The 17,639-nt window shown below is 31.4% G+C and overlaps 1 protein-coding gene across 3 annotated transcripts in view; it reads left to right on the top strand.

The window, feature by feature from the left end:
• LOC145242401 (uncharacterized) overlaps positions 1–17,639 on the top strand; it is a 513,435-nt gene that overhangs the window by 215,151 nt on the left and 280,645 nt on the right. For all 3 annotated transcript variants that reach the window (XM_080105428.1, XM_080105429.1, XM_080105430.1), the window contains one exon: positions 16,293–16,704. In XM_080105428.1, the coding sequence (XP_079961554.1) occupies positions 16,293–16,704 (412 nt within the window). The remainder of the gene's footprint in view (positions 1–16,292; positions 16,705–17,639) is intronic.

The following is a 17,639-nucleotide window of genomic DNA, read 5'->3' as shown; positions in this document are numbered from 1 at the left end:
GTTTTATTTAAACCTGCGCAACCTATTACAATCGTTGCCGATTTAAAATTTTTTTGTCAATATCATCTACTGGAATTACACTTATGTTGTTTGAATTTAATTTTTTATTTTAACATGCATGAAATATTCATATTTTAAAACTGTTAAACTTTTTTCTGTTGCACATTCACCTTTTTGAAACTATAAAAAAATGTGACACATTCATTCTTTTCTTTTCATGTTTCTGTAAATGAATATATTCAAACAACATAATAAGTAGATTATATTGCTGAAACATGTATTTTTAAATTGGCAATGATCGTAATAGATTGCACATATTTAAATAAAGTACATTTAAAAAAAAACGTAACTGTTTGAAAAAAATATAATTAATTACTGGAATAAATGTACAAAGCGAGTGAGAGAAATCGGCATCGCTGTAAAAATTTTTTTTCTTCTTCGGCATGAAAAAAAATGTAAAAAGCAAGCAAGAGAGAGGCGGGAAGAATATATATAGAGAGAGAAATAGGGAGGAAATACAAACTGGTGTAGATATTGTTGATACGATAAACTGTAAGAAAATGAACACAGCAATTTACTCAGAGAATAAAAGTAGGTATCATTGTGACGCCATATTTGAATGCTACATTAGCATTCGTTTAGCATACGAATACCGTTAATCCAGAATATAGGAATGGTCAGAGCTGAACCAATCAAAATGAGCAGAATTAGTCTGGGGACACTTTTTATTTTTGAATTGGGAAAGATTATGTTATGTCTATGAGTTTATGATCCAGTTACAAAGGGTGCAAGCACAATATATGTATAATTTGTATATTTCCTCCTGGTGTTGATTGGGAGCAGTAGGAAGACTTGATATTTAGAGGGAAAAATAGGAATTACTTCCTCTAAAGATGGTTGAGATTGTTAAAATGTTGATCTTAGGATGAAATATAGGATTTTATCATGATGGCTAAATGTGTCTAAAAAGGCATTCTAAAGTTACATAAGATAGTGGCTAATAGTCTAGACATAATAAATTTGTATGTGGCATCTGTTGCAAACCTACAGTATTTTGGTCCAGAGATGAATTTCTGCAATCAAAATATATGTGGAGATGTAATGGGATTATGATTTTTTTTATTTTTTTTTTATTTTCATGAGATGGCCATGCAGATCTATAAATAAATTTCACCTCGACTTGGCTGCTACAGCAAGAGTTTACTTTTTTGTCACGGCCATAGGAAATGGACTCTTATTAGTTGGAGCATTATTCAAATAGAGATCATAGAATTGGGTACAAAGTGAGAGGTTGCTTATACAGGTGTTGGGCTTGTAAAAAGATTTGCTTTTTTCCTATGCATGAAGATATCACGTGATTACCAAAATACAAACTGCAATACCAGTGATCACTGTCTTTTTTCAACCAGATCACTCCTATGATAACATAATGATCTTCAGTCCAGAGTTGAATGATGACAGTATCTTGGAGAAAAGATCTCTGATTTTTCTCTGCTGTCAGACAGAATGATTGTTCATATTTTGTAGCGGCAGCGAAGTATTTACATTTTTTTTTTTTGTCATGTATTATTGTTCTATACAAACTTGTGTTTATAAGTGAAGTTTTTCATTCTTTTTTGGTAATCATGTATTTAAATGAATAGAAATTAATAAGAGTGCGATTATAAACATACAGTACTCTGTGCAAGCCTATTATCCACAACTCATTATTTTGTAAATTCAAGAGTGTGAGATTGTTAGATGAGTATCTAATATATAAAAGGCAAAATGGGTGCAAGCGTTTGTGTTTGTCCACAAAAGGCTTTTTGCATCGGGGTTCTCGCGTCGGTTAGATTCCGGGAAAGGTTTCTTATACTTCCTAGATAATATCTCATATTTGCAAATGGACATTGTCTCTATCTTTTTTTTGATCAGGTTTTAATAAATTCCCTCGCTACGTGTGTTTATTGGTCTTTTTCGTATAAATAAAGTGAAACTATTCGAACATGAAAATGCTTCCTGGCCTTCCGGCCGGGTAGTATATGCTCCGCAATTAGTCCTTGGTCAATGTAGGGGAAACCTTTCATACTGAGACAATTACTATTTATTTGGATACTGCAAGAGTACCCCTTTTGGGGGGGGGGGCTGCTTCTCTCTCTCACCCCCCATTAAAAACGACCTTCATGGGAGGTTTAAAAGCAACACCATTTCTGCAAGTCATCTTTTTGATTGACTACATTTCTGGTCGCGTCATGAAGTAGGGGTAAAACGTCAGGTTTTCTTTCACTTTATTTTTTGCTTTCATGTCACAAGTTCGAGTCGGCCTGCCTGCCTATGCCACTTTTTTTTTCCTGCTCAAGATACACCTAGAAACACCCGGGCAACGCCGGGCATCCAAGCTAGTTTTATATAAGATATCAAATTAAATTTCATATTAATAACATTCTAATGTTTTCGTATCTTGAATTTTTTTATTTCTATTTTTGTAAAAACGATAAACATCAATTGATTTAAAGAAATTTCAAAGCCTTCATGAAACTCGGTGTTTCATCTCTTTCCCCTCTCTGAAAATGTTAATTTTGCCATACTTCAAACAATTCATGGGTAAAGGGAGGTAGAAGACTTTTGTTTCATCAATGAATAGTTTTATCTTCCTTAAAACATCGGTCGATATGTCCGCACAAAAAAAAAAAAAAAAAAAAAAATGCAGATTAACACTCTTCACTATCCCACCTTTTAAAAAGAAAAAAGTGACTTTACTTCTTTTAGGCGATTATAAGTGAGAAATTGGTGTGATGGGAAGAAATTAGTTTGTTTTTTGCATTCATCATCTAAACAGAAGAGATTTCTTTGTCTCTAACATAGGAGAAAAGTGCATCTATTTTTATAATGCACTTGGTCTTTTCTGTCTCCAGTCAGTGAAAAAGAGGTATTTCTATACTGAGGCAACTTTATTTTTTGTTCCAATTTGGAATCCCCCCCCCCTTTTTTTTTTTTTTTTTTGACATTTGAATTTTTTTTCTACATTAAAATCGACATTGTGTCTAACTTTGCCTTCATGGGGAAGCAGGTAAATAGAAACACTTTCACATAAAGCTGTATAGATAAGATTTTAATAAAAGGTAACTTAAAATGTTTGGATTTTTTTTAATATCTATTAACAAGTCATCACTTGTTGAAAAGTAAAACAACGTGAGGATTGGTAACAATGTTTAAGACTGGTCTGAATTAAGAGGACAGCTCAACAAGAATTTGTTAACATTAGACTTGAAAACGACTATGCTATAGTCAGCTGGGAAGCAACCCAATGTCATTGTGTTCCACAGATTGATGGTTCTTGGAAAGAAACTCTGCTCATGGAAGTTTTGTTTGGTTTTAGATAGACAAAGGAATAAAATGGAATCATTTTCTGTGGTTTTAACTGGGCAATTTCTTGTTTTACAGGGTGTGGGGGGCATATATTAGAGTTCAGTCTATTATTTGAACTAAAGTTAATCAAGTAGCATTACAAGTTGATTTTTTCTTTTTAGATAATTGTTATTTTATCAACTTGCATGAGAAGAGCTATGTAAAAGATGCTTGAAACCGTTTGAATTATGCAAATACCATCAGTAGTTCAAAAGTTATGAGAATTTTAAGTGCCAAAATTTATGCTTTTCCGTGGACATTTTTATTTAGAAAAAATGGGCTAAATTACAGACTTCCGAATTTCAAGAAATTCGGTAATTTCGCCACCATTTATTTATTTTTCACTTTCTGATTATGCAGTCAAATCTGATGTATCTCTTTACCATAAGCCATGAATTATAAATTCAGATGTACAAATTTCAATTATTTTTAAACTGGCAAATGGTATCATACAGTGGGTCTCTTCATGAACAAAACTAAGTATTATGCTGGTATTTAAATATAGCCTTATTGAGAGTAGGTATTTTCCTGCCTCCCCACCAAAGGAGAGCTTAATCTGGGGTGTAGCCATTGAATGTCTAAAGAGCATTCATGGCCGGTATTTACTACTCCTCTTTTTCAAGTAGTTATAAGCTTGGAAAGATAGGTCGAATTATTCAGTATTTTTTCACGCATTCTGACACACCTAGTGTAACACTAATTGTCGAAATAAACATTTTACATTAAATAAATACACTAAAAACTTATCCAACTAGGTAGAAGAGTAACCTATATTGCCTTTGGGAATATTTATTTTGGTGCTTATGCATTTGTTACCGTTCTAATTTTTCAAATAGTATTTTCAAGTTAAATTCAAGTTTCACAATATCCTTCTTTTATTTAATTGTTAGGTGAAAGTACAGAATAGTTAACAAAACACCCTCCACTCCCCATGTTAAGAATGGGTTTCTAAATAACCTTATTATTTCAGCATGGTAGCATAAGTACACAATTACCTTTTATTTATTTATTTTTTGTTTTTTTTTTACCACTAAAAAAATACAATTCTACCTTAAGTACAAGTAAGAAGTAATGAATACCATGATAACAGAAACACATGTACTGAATACTATTTTGTTGTTTTTTAACGTTTTTAGTACATGTGTACTAAAAAGCGTTAAAAACAACGAAATAGTATTGTTTGGAAATCAAATTTGAAAAACTTGAAAATAATATTTTTTAAATTGACAAACTTAGAATAAAAAATGAAACTTTCTTCTTTCGTTTGAAAGCAGAAAAAACAGTTTGCTATTTATAAGCAAATACAAACAAAACTCATTAATACGCTGACTGTAGTCAACACGTTAGCACATAGCGAGTTGTTTTCCCATTAAATTCTGTATTCTGTAATTTCTATAAAAGATAACATTTTAAAGAAATTTTCACACCATTAATAATTATCAAATATTGACATATTATACATGAAAATAATTCTGAAACTATTATCTATATGAAGATGGATAATATATACCGATTTATTTGATCAATTTTGTAATATTCTTCATCTACTTTGCTCGGTCGTAACTTTGCTTCCTGTAGTTGTAAAAATAAAAATCAAACACCAGTAGAGATGGACTTCTTTGTTTATATAGTCTGTAAAATTTCACTCATAGCCAATCAAATTTGACCCCGAGCATTTGTATCCAAATGTATGAAATGTAAACATTGAAAAAAGTTTCCCTTTTTGCTGTTGTCATTTTTTACCGTTTTTTTTTTTTTTCATTTTTAACTTGGAGCATAAAAACATTGAACGCATAAAAGAAAAAGAAATTAACATCATTGGAATGCTTATTCTATCTTGTTTGTATCAATGTAATTCTTTTAAAAATTGACCCACAAATAAAAAAGATATGACTTGGTGAAGCACATTAGGTATGTAATATTGCCGATGTCCACGAAAATACAGCATACACTTGTAATGCTGCTTAAAGAACATCCGATTGTAAGGCGTCAACCTATTTTGGCTCTATTTTTTGCAATTTGTTTTTTTAAGTTCATAAGTTTTGTAAATAAATTTGAAGCATAATCATTGTTGGAATTTATAAAGCCCTATCGATTGGTCAATGCATATATGGTGTGTTATTTTTTAAGGATGCATGGATTGGCCAAAAGAGTAAACCCATAAAAAGTGATTTTTTTTTTTTAAGTAACATATTCCTTTATTCAATTAACCTTTAAAAAAAAACGTAAATATGTCTTTGTTAATATTAGAATACTCGTCCCATGATGGGTAAAATGAATCCCTCCTCAAAGAAAACTGTTTTGCATCACTTTATGTCCCTTTATAAGATTAAAATCAAGATATAAATCTTACGTTTAGAATCTTTATTCTAATTTTGATCAAAATCCATCACATGATTTTTATTTTAGAAAATTTCTAATATTTAAGACTTAAACAGGTTTTCAGAAGAAATTTAAATTCAGGGAACCTTGATTGATTGGTCTCTAATGGTTATAGATCGATTTAATGCAAATTTGAAATATTTTAATTTATAAATGAAAGGTTGTGCCCATAGTATGCCTCTTAAAAAATGTCCATAATAAACTGAAATTCTTAAAATATTTATTAATCTAATACTTATTGTGAAAATCGTGCAAAATCAAAGTTATCTGAATTTTTATGTCTTTTACATACACCTAAACTAAAACTAAATAAAAAATATATATAACCCACATTATCATCTGTTATACTTAACAGTTGTTTCGAGATTCATAATTATCGGTTAATTAGTTGAGTGAATCCTGTACATACAATACAAAAATATATAAACATATACAAAACCTAACTTTACATAAATAGATTAAGAAACAAAAACAAAAGGAGATGGTGAGCAATAAGCAAAAAAATGAATAAATAAATAAAATAAAGAGCCGGGGTAGATATAGCTAGTGATAAATCATACTCCCTCCACTCCCAGTGATTAATATTTAAGGTGTAATGTCCAAACGTAATTGCTATACAAATCAATAACAATTGGAGTAATTTGTGTTCTAATGACTGTCATTCTAGATAATAACCAATCAGTTTGGACAAAAGTCAATATAGCTGAAGTGGTATAGATTTTGACTACTTCAAAACTGATTAGCTCAAGTAGACATTTTTAAGATTTTATTTTAAAAATATCCTTTGTAAAATGTTAGATTCTCTTTTGTGGTTTGATCCGGGCCTATGTGTGAACATATAACTTTTTTGGAATTCATTCCTTGTAGTTGAAAGATGATTTTCTGCAAATCAAGGTGATTTGATTTAAATCAATTTAAATACGTTTCATTTTAAATGAACAAACTTTAATAACTTCCATTTGTATTGAACATATTTCGCTTTGAGTTACAGGAAAAATGTTGATTCAGATCCGAAACAACCTAAAATGAATCAGGGCCTTTAGCCTGTATGAATTGATCAATTTCTTAGGGTGCTAGTACTTTCTCTGCTATTTTTCAATTTGCATAATCGATCTAGACAAAACTCATTTTATCAATATAGGAGGATTCCTGCAGAACAATAGACGTCATTAGTTTGGTCACATTGTAAGAATTAATGAGAGTGCTTCAATTATTAGATGTAGAAAAGTTGAGGCAGCAAGGCCAGTTTGCCAAGGAAAACATGGGAGAAAATTATAAGGATTTGAGAGAAAGAAGGATAAACAAAAACCTGGTCAGAGATAGATTAGTTTTCAAATCAATTTCTAAAAGCTTCATGGCAAATATTTGTTGACATTAGATTTGAAGATAATCCTGTTGCAGTCAGAATGAGAAACAGTATGTGTGTATATAAAGTATTAAATTAATAAATATTTTCAAAATTTCAGATTTCATAGATTGGAAGTTATTGAGTAGAAACTAATTTAAAAGAAAGGTTTTTAATGTTTTTTCTTTTACAGCCAAGAGCTAATGGTTTGTATTAAATTGTATCTTGAATTTCTTTAACTTTAAAGTATCCATATTAATTTTGTTGCTTAAGCTAAAGGAAATTTTATGCTTCATAAATATTTCAAGAGAATCATTTTTGCTTGTTTTGGCTTATCCTCATCACATGAGCACTTGAAAGTTTTTTGTTAAACAATGCATAGAATGTTTTGCTTTTGATTTTCTACTTCATTTCACTTAAACATTTCGGCCATTTTGTCTTTTCATAGTTTCTGTTTTTTTTGTTTTTGATTTTTACATTCTAAAAAACTGAGGCTTAACTTGAGAATTTTATTGACTGTTTGACATCTGTAAGGGAAATTGGAAACTTTGAGAGAAAATGATGAAAAATAGACTGGCAAGATGTCAATTTCTAGAAGTTATTCTACACGTCTACATGTAAAAAAGTTATTAATTCGAATATAATGGGGTGGGAGTACACTGAGTCAGAATTTATCAACGCTAAAAGCCACTTGTGGATAATGGTTAATGAAATGAATAAATACCTGTGACGACTATCACTCCAGTTGTTGAACCAGCTTCCTACCGAGCAAGAACAGCATCTCTGACTATTGCAGCCCACTTTTGTCAATCCTGAGCTAGGTCACAGTTGATCTCGATTCTAATAGTTGAAACATAAGTACTTATGGGCTTGATAGTGCTGTCATGTCACCTTTGTTGCCACTCAAGTCTTTAAGTTATCCACCAGCATGTTTGTGCCCACTAGGAGAAAAAGAACTTATGGATAAACTCTTCCTCTGGGGGCACAGACTTGCGGGCCTGAACTTTGCAAGAAAAAATACCCTCTAGGTGTGGCAGCAAATCATATCAGTTCAAAAAACTGCCTGAATACTTTTTTTTTAATCTGAATTTTTGCTTTGGTATTTCAACATCCATAAACTTTGATAATCTTCATGCATTATGAAAAGAAAAATTTATGGAAAAAAATTTGTTAATTTGTAATATATTAAAATTTTGATAATATTAAAAGTACTTTTTAATGAATACTAGCAGGGCAACTCTAGCTTGGGATTGAATAATGATCAGCGAATGCTTCATGCTCTCATATTTTTGTCATCAAAATCGATGAAATCACCCAATTTTCAATCAAATCGATTGATTGGCTGCTCTAGTTGATGATCCATCATGGTGTATCAGGAGGAAGTTTCACATGCCTCCCCACAGTGACTTGGCTAAACACATTACTTCCTTTATACTAAACTGGACACTTTCCTACAGGGAGGAGTCACTTTTTTCACCGATATTTTTTGAAGTCATCCCCTCTTTTCGATTAGCTAGTTTTACTTTTAACCTGCGTCACTTCCAATTTGGTGATGGGTGCAACAGCAAAGACGTCACATTTTTTTTTTTTTTTTTCACATTCTTTTCCTCCTTTGCGGTATGGGTTCAAGCCTGCCTGCCTACTACCACTTTTTATTTTTATTTTTTTGCTCAACACACACCTCCAAACACCTGGGCAGCGTTGGGCACCCAGGCAGCAATAACAAACAAAAATTAGCTGGTTAGAAAATTTGGTTTGTTAGCTTATATGCAATTTAGATCTTACTTTGAAAATCCGACAAGCATTACCAGCATCTTTGAGTCAGATAATGTGATATTTTATTCTGCTAACGTTTATCTAGTTATTTCCTTTTAAACATTCTAAATGTTTTGAAATAAAAGATTTAGTTACATTTAGATGTCTCAAAAGCAAATTTAAGGCTCTATCTGATTGTCAGTCTATCACACTTAAGTTTGAAATAGCATTTTTGTCAGTCTGTCTCACTTGAGATTGAAGTAGTATTTTTGCCAGTCTGTCCCGCTTAAGATTGTTCATCAGTCTGTAATGCTAAAGTTTTAAATAGAATTTTCTAAACGTGCAATTGAATGGACGTTTCTTAAAATCTGTTTGTTTTTTGTCATTACTATGTTTGACACGTTTTTAGTTTATTAATATTTATTTTTTTGAAATAATTGGATTCTCAAAATTTATAATTAACAAAAAGATGTATTGTCCATGTCTGAAATATCTTCAAGTTTCATCGTTTGAATGAAAGAAAAGAAAATCTAATACCACTTGAATAAAAAAATATTTTGTCTGTCTTTTTATTGGTGATTTTTATTTTATTTTTCATTTCAAATTGCGTAAAGTTTAAAAATTATGGATTTTAAAAAGTAGTTTAGATAATTTAAAATTAAAAAATTTTTTTTTAATTATTCAATGATGGCGGCATAGTTGAAATATTTTTTTAATTTTCTAAAATGTTTGAACAATACTTTTCTATTTTATTTGATCTGATTGGAGGATAATTTTTATGCATAACTTTCAAAGGGGATTGTTTTAAATTTTTATTTAGCTGGTTTTTTTTTGGGGGGGGGGGGGTTTAAGTGAAGTCGGTCAGATTTTCTAAGTTAGACCTAAATAGGAATATTTGGTTCTAACTAGCCAATAATTGATATTAATTAATAATCTGTGTCCTTGACAAATAGATTTTCAAAATCTAATCTATTTCATCAATTACATACTATATTCAACTTACATAGATTACAAATAGTACATTCAAAATGGTGCTATAATCGCTAGGTACATGTATCTTTTTAAAAAAAGTTATTCTTGAAAATCCAATTACATTTATCATCCTAGTTATATGTAATAGTATGTCCATATTTATTAATTTATATATATGATTGATTTTGAAAAATAAATAGATGTACAAAGATTTATAGTTCTAATAAAATCTTCATTCGTTTGCTTTTATTCTTAGGTCACACCACTTTAATATTCTGGTATTCTATATTGCTAACACCATTTTTATATACTTACGTATTTGTTTACCAGCAATGTTTCCAGCACTTTTCCCTTTTATATTTGTAAGTTTTTATAAAACCAAATACTCCCCACTCCCAATTATACTTTTCGAAATATCAGTAGACTTACAGGGTGGAACAATAAAATTGTTGCCCTAGAAAAGACAACATGATTTCATTTCCTTTTGATGAAAGCCGTGGTTATGGTCTCTAGTGTGGTTTCAAGTGAGGACCACATCATGCCACCTCACATCTTCGAAATCTTCTTAAAAGTCCAAAGTGTACCTGGGTACCTCTTCTCCCGACCTGAACCTGCTGGACTATTTCGTTTGGTTATATGTTGAGAACATCACCAACATAACCTTCCACAACACCAAAGCTGATCTGATTGCCGCCATCCGCCAAGTATTTCCAAGCTCCCACTTGTGAAAAAGGCATGCTTAAAGTTCCAGACCCATATTGAGGCAATGATTGAGGTTGAAGGCGGCTACATTGAATAGATATCAGCTCTACTACATAAACAAGTTACCTAAATTGATTTTTTTTTCAATAAAATAAAGCTATGGTGTTTTCTTTAGGGCAGCAACTTTACCGTTCCAACCTGTATGAACATTAGATCTTTTATTGGTAGATAAATTTGAGGTAAGTTAATCATCTTAAATACATACAAATAAAAATTTAAAATAATTACGTAGAAACTAAAATGTCAAAAATTCATTTAAGTTTTATCATGCAGTTATAAATATGAAACAATTACTTTAACACACACAAAAAATGAATAATTACTCTGCTAATTTGCGTATTTAAAAATAAAGAAATGCATACAAAAAATAACAATCGCTTACTTTATCGTTTTTTTTTTTTTACTTGCTTAAAAACTAAAATGTTATGAATATATTTCAACTTCAAGATGTAGTTTAAATTCAAAACAATTTATGAATGCACAAAAAATAAGAATTTTGGTTGGGTGATATTTCATTTGAAAACCTTCATTAAAACCTTAGTATTTACATTTCAGTATCATATTTTCATAAACAAAATGGAGAGAGAATGAGACAAGTTTCCATAAGCTATTTAGTTTGACACTGCTGAAAATACATTTACAGTGTTACAATCATTCCCCACTTTAATTGTAAATAAACTAAACAATCGTTTACTTTGACTTTATATAAACATATGTTTATACATTTACTTTTTTTGCTGCGTCTTTACTATTATCTATCTTCATTTTTTAAAGTAGCCCATACAGTTTAGTTAAATCGGTTTCCTCTCACATTGTGACCATTAAATCAACAGAACGACCTTTTTCTTAATTCAGAATTAGTCATCTCAGGCAATGATGTGAGAGTACACATTGTATAACATATAATGATTTTCACTTAAAATTTCTCGTAAAAATAATTGAATATTTTTCGATTATAAGTATTGTAAAAACATGGATATACAAATAAATAAATAAAATCATATATAAGGCAATTTCTCCCACTATCATTAGAAGGTTCTTTGCTCGATAGGTAGAGCGCCATATATGAGTCACTGGCTCCCAGTTACAAATCTCAATAGACCTAGACATGCTGATAAGTTATAGATGACAAAACGCGTGTCCATAGATAATTGTTATGTGCAATTATTTGTAATTTCAACAATTTCCAAATGTGTCAAAATAATTTTTCATTTGCATCGTATAAATGTTTCATGGGAGCTACTTAACTGATCTCCAATCTCTGGTTCTATCTTATAAAAACAAAAACTCGTCTTATTACCGTCATCACAAAGAACTTTTTTTCTTCCTTTGTGTGTCTCAGATAAAATCGAATATCAATGAAAAGTTTTTTCAAAGAAATTCCTATATCTGGAACACATTACTATGGGATAGATTTTTTCAAATCTCATCTCAATGAATACTGGTCCCAAACTGCTTTTATAAATATTTAAATTTTGTTCCATCATTTTTAGTTCTTATAATATCCTTCATTGTTCAACTGACAATCTATCCATCTCATTAGCTTTTACAATGTGGATTAAATAAAAAGCTGTGTACAAAATTCCCACAAGGTTGCCAGCTAGGACAAAAGACTCCAGAGAAGAGCCAGAATCCAACTTCGAAAACGTGAAAATGAGATGAACAGATGTAAACAAATCTGGATTAAATTAAAGACTGTCATTAATCTTTCTTAATCCTATTTACATGTTTTCAATCAAATATAGATTTAAAGAGTTAAAATTGAGGACGATTGTCTGTTCTAATTAAGTCGCAAACAAAAAGGGTTCTTTGATACAGCGGGGGCACATCCTAAAGTTCATGTTTTCTTTTGTTTTAAATAAAAAAATAACCATAAATACTTTTAAACAGTTAAAAGCAACTATGGGGTGGAACGATAAAATTGTTGCCCCAGAAAAGACAAAATGATTCCATTTCCATTTTGATGAAAATCAGTTTTCATTTTTTGTTGCAGACCATCTACTTGTTGACCAGTTGTGTAAAAATCCCAAGAGCGATAGGAGACTTTTATCATGTCTAAAAGTGACACAATGTTCAACGAACAAGAACAGATGCACTGCTGTACAACTCATGCTCTCTATCGATCCAAGTTATGACAACAGGACCATTGCCAGCACCACCAAAATGTGTTGCTAGATTGCCACGAATAATAGGGACATGCCTAGGGTGATGAAAACAAAGTTTCCGGCCATCATTATGGTCTCTGATGTAGTTTCAAGTGAGGACCACATCATGCCACCTCACACCTTCAAAGTCTGCTTGAAAGTCAATACCAAAGTGTACCTGGATGTGTTGAAGAGTGTGGTGATTCCCTGGTGCAATCAGGTATCAGTAGGACTCGGTGCCAGCCTACAAGTCCAAAAGACCCAGGCTTGGCTTCAGAAGGAGTGCTACGATTTTATACCATTCTCTCACTCTCGCTACCCCCCCCGTCCTCTCCCGACCTGAACCCGCTCTTTGTTTGGTCATATGTCGAGAACATCACCAACATGACCTCCCACAAGACCAAAGCCAGCCTGATTAACATTCGCCAAGTATTCACTGAGTTCCCACTGGCGCTTGTGGAAAAGGCATACATGGACCCGTATCAAGGCGGTGATTGAGGCTGAAGATGGCTACATTGATTAGATGTCAGCTCTACTACATCATCATGTTTCTTGAATTGATTTTTTTCAATAAGTTTTAAAATAAATAATGTTGGTTTCTTTAGGGTGACAATTTTATTGTTTTACCCTGTATATTCCTTTAGAGCTTAGAACAATCTCAAAGGCAACACATGATGAACATTTTTTTTTTTTTGTTTATTAATAACAGATGAAAATAGCTGACTTGTCTTTTTACAGTACAAACGTGATTTGGAAGTCTTTTTGTAAGAAATTTCTGTTCTGAATTAAAATAGAAAAATCGAATATTATAGTTTTATTTGTGCTCTTAAATCCAAGGAAAACATTTATTATGCTTTTCTATTGAATCATAAAACTTTTTTTTTTTAATTATTCTAAGGGCAAGGAACCAGTCTCTTTATCCTTGGTAGGTAATCGCCTAGTGATAGTGTCTCACTAAAAATGCTGGTCTTTATCACCTCATTTGGTTGACATCAAGAAAAGCATCCAGTTTATAAAAATTTTGCCTCAATTACAGGGAAATAATCCTAAATAAACTTGACCAGAGTTTGCGATTTAATTTTCTGAAAGCTGCCCACCATGTGCCAGCATGCAACACATAATGTAATAGTAATAAAAAAATTTAAAAATTTTTCTCCAGTTTTTATATATAAATAGAGAATTGAAAATGGTTTTTCTCCCCCACCTCCCCCCCATTCATTCAGTGTAGTCTAAAATCCATATGGGGGCAGACATTTTTATGACCAATTAAAAGTAAGAAATGTAATTCTTTTACACTTTTGGTGATAAGTCCACAAGAAAAACAGTCACGGTTGGCATGTACCTTTTTTTTTTTTTCTTTTTTTTTACACGGTGGTCACCACTTATCAAGGCCCGGAAGCCACTCAGGGATAAGGGTTATTGCAAGTATAGTACGTTAGTGTGGAGATTTAATGAAATGTTTACTTAAGAGGGCGGTTCATTAGGAATTTGTTAACGTTGGACTTAAAGGCATCCAAGTTGTAATCAGGTGGGAAGCAGGAAAACGGAACAGAGTTCCACAGGCATGCAGTTCTAAGAAAGAAGCTTTGTTCATGGAATCCACATTTTGATTCCATGAACAAAGTCACGTTTTTGATTCCATGAACAATGCTAACTAAATTCATCTAAATACTACTAAAATTCTGTACATTTTATTTGTTCTTGTGCATACTGGATGGCATCACAAAGATATGTTATTCTTTAAAAAGTGTAAGACATCGGTCAGATATTTTATGGCATCTTGAATGGATAATGTCTTTTATTAAAATGGAGGGAATGTCATCAAACTAGAGAGAGGATAACAATTCCTTTTATGATGTCTAATTGGCCATGGGGTAGTCTATTAGATGAATCGATGTACTGTACTATTAAAACTGTGGATCTAGCTTGCTTTTGTTAACTTGCTTGTCACTGTGCACATTGAATGATGTCACAAAAGGCAAATAACATAAATAAAGGACAATTAATGTAATATATTAGAGGTGGGGGATAAATAATTAATAGAAGAGGGAGAAAGAGTGGATAAAAAGAAAACGAATGATCACTATGAAGAAATAAATATATATAGATATCATAAAGCCATCGTTCATCTTTGACATCATTTGCTTTTTGTGACTTCATTCAGTGTAGACAGTGTCAAACAAGCCAGATAACAAAGATCGAAAGATCAACTAATGTCCAAAAATTATACAACAATTAAAATATATTTTTCCAGAGAGCTTTGCCACATGATTGAGAACAGATCTTCTACTCAAGATCCAATTGTTTCATTCTGTCAACATGTATGCACAGGTTATACTGAAGAAACTTGCTAAAGGCATTTTTGGAGCTTTTATTTTTCTACATTTTGTATTTTTTCAGGGAGATTTTTTTTTTCATCTAACTATGTGCAGCACACTATATTTTAAAGTAATCACTCATTTAATACTAGCCAGGCTTGATGTCATTTAAATTTGGTTATCTAACAAAAAATTGGTGTGTCAATATAATTATTAATCATATTATTTGGATTCTTTGGGCTAATGTTCTCATCTTGAAGTCTTATTTGCATAACATTTTAGTCGATGTAATTTCAAACCTTTTTCAGTTGTATCTTTTCAAACTCTGCACTGAATTTTGAACAGAACCCTTTATTTAATTTACAAGGGTAGCATGCTGTTGTACCTCTTATCTGTAAAAATAAATGATGCATCAGTTAATATTAAGCTTCTTTCTGATATTATTATTAAATTTAAAAAAAAATTAATGAATCACTTTGTAATTTGAAAAGTACTTGAATGCCTTTAAGCTGTCAAATAAGGCCTTAAAATATTTAGTAAAAGGCTGAAAGTTTTGGAAGCTATCTACATTGAACATATAAAGTACTGTTATATTTGAGCTGGTTCGAGGGTTCTTGATAAAGTGCAGAAACGTATCTGTAATTTGATTGGCCTCCACTCTTCTTCGTTGCAATCTGTCTTTCACAAAGTGATGTTTCTAGTCTCAATATTTTTTTTTATAAATGCCATTATGACAGGTGTTCTTCTAAATTATCCGATCTATTCTCTGCTTCTTTTTTTCCTGCTCGTTTGCCTTGTTGGTCTAGTGGTCTCCATCAATTTGCTGTTTGATACCTCACTTATTGTAATACAGCTTCCTATTCCAAGTTTCTTTCCAAGAACGGCAGGCTTGTGCAAGTTTCTTTCTGTTGACCGTTTTGCTTCTGTCTTTGTCTTTTTAAGACTAAGGTCAATAAGCATCTGTTTGTGCAATAATTATCTTTTGTTCTTGTTAGCTCTTTACATGAAGTGGCTTTATGCTTTATCTGGAGCGATGTTCACACACAAAAAAATTGTTTTATAAATATAGAGTACATTCTTGGACCCCGCCCTAAAAACTGAATTTATAATGTAAAAAAAAATAAAAAATAAAAAAATATATAATTTCACATTTATTAAAATATTTTCTTGAATAGTCAAATCCATTTTCATTGATAAAGTCTAATGTCTTAATTTTTTTTCTTACAGGATGCAAAATCGCTGAGCTTGAAACTTGCTAGCACCTCTCTGCCTAAAAAGGAACACTGGTTGTTGAATGGTAAAAGCCAACAAAGCAATGATCTGGAAAGCAATGAGAGCCATAATTTTGGCGGCGGTCGTCTCGATGTCTCTAATCACAGCTATAAGAAGTCTGACGAGAAATTAGTCTCTGCAAAAAAGAAAATGTCAAGGTCTATCTTATCAGAGAAAAGTGTGCATGAAAAGATTAACTTCTCTTTGCATTTGCCCATGTCCAATTCATCTCATTCAATGGAATCTTCTGATCTATCGCAGTCTGTAGATAATGAGAGTTTGAAACTGACAGACTCTGGATTTGTGGATGACACTGATGACAAGAATAAGATGTCTGACAAAAAATCTAAGGGGAAGCGTAAGAAAAGTAAGTAGATACATTTTTTAAAATTTTATTTAAAAACATTCTTTAGCTGACATATATTGTAGCCATTAACTCAATATTACTTCAGTCTTAGTTATCTCCCTTCATTAGGTCTATTGCTGCTAGAGGTCGCTTATGTAACTTCTGTGTGTGTGTGTGTGTGTGTGTGTGTTGTATTTTTATTTTTATCTTAGACATCAGCACTAATAAACACATTTTTTGTTTCTTTCCTTTTATCAACCGGTATTTAAATTTACACTATTTTATTTATTATTTCAATAAATATTTCATTAATAATAATTTTTTGAAAATAATGTGCAAGTAATATAGAGGTAAGAAACAAGTTAGAAGTGATGATGCTAATCATAATAAAGATAATAAAATTGTATTGGGGGGTTGGGGTCTAGTTCCCAAATATGGTTGATATTTGTATATACCTAACTTGTAACGAAAATGAGAAAAATCAACATTTATAAGTTTTCAAGAATAAAATACAGTAAAAAAAAAAAATTATTTTTATTGAAACATGTATAAAAGAATGCTTTTTATATACACAGTGCCGCCAAAAAGAAATTTTGCACTTGTCATTTTTTGAAAAACTGCAAATTTAAGCTCAATTAAATGTATCTGTTTAAACAACTTATACTTCATTGGTATTCTTGCATAATTTGACCTGAATTCTCGTGAATTCCCGTCAAGCATGGATCGGGCGAGACCAGCAATCATCGGTGTCAGCCAAGCGTTGTTCAAATGTTGAAACGCTAACTCGACTTTTTATTTTATTTAATTTTTTTTTCTGTTATGTTTTTAGTAATTTGAAAGGTGATATTAAGGGGGGTGACTTTTTATTTTCTGATTAGTTACTTATTTATTATTATTATTTTTTAATTGAATTTTTGGGAGTTTGAGCCAAAGAAAAAGCGCTATCGAAATGGAAG

This window comes from Euprymna scolopes, chromosome 21 (assembly GCF_053919585.1).
Source record: "Euprymna scolopes isolate OS-2025 chromosome 21, ASM5391958v1, whole genome shotgun sequence".
Classification (NCBI taxonomy): Eukaryota; Metazoa; Mollusca; class Cephalopoda; order Sepiida; family Sepiolidae; genus Euprymna; species Euprymna scolopes.
This window is presented reverse-complemented; position numbering and strand designations above follow the sequence as displayed.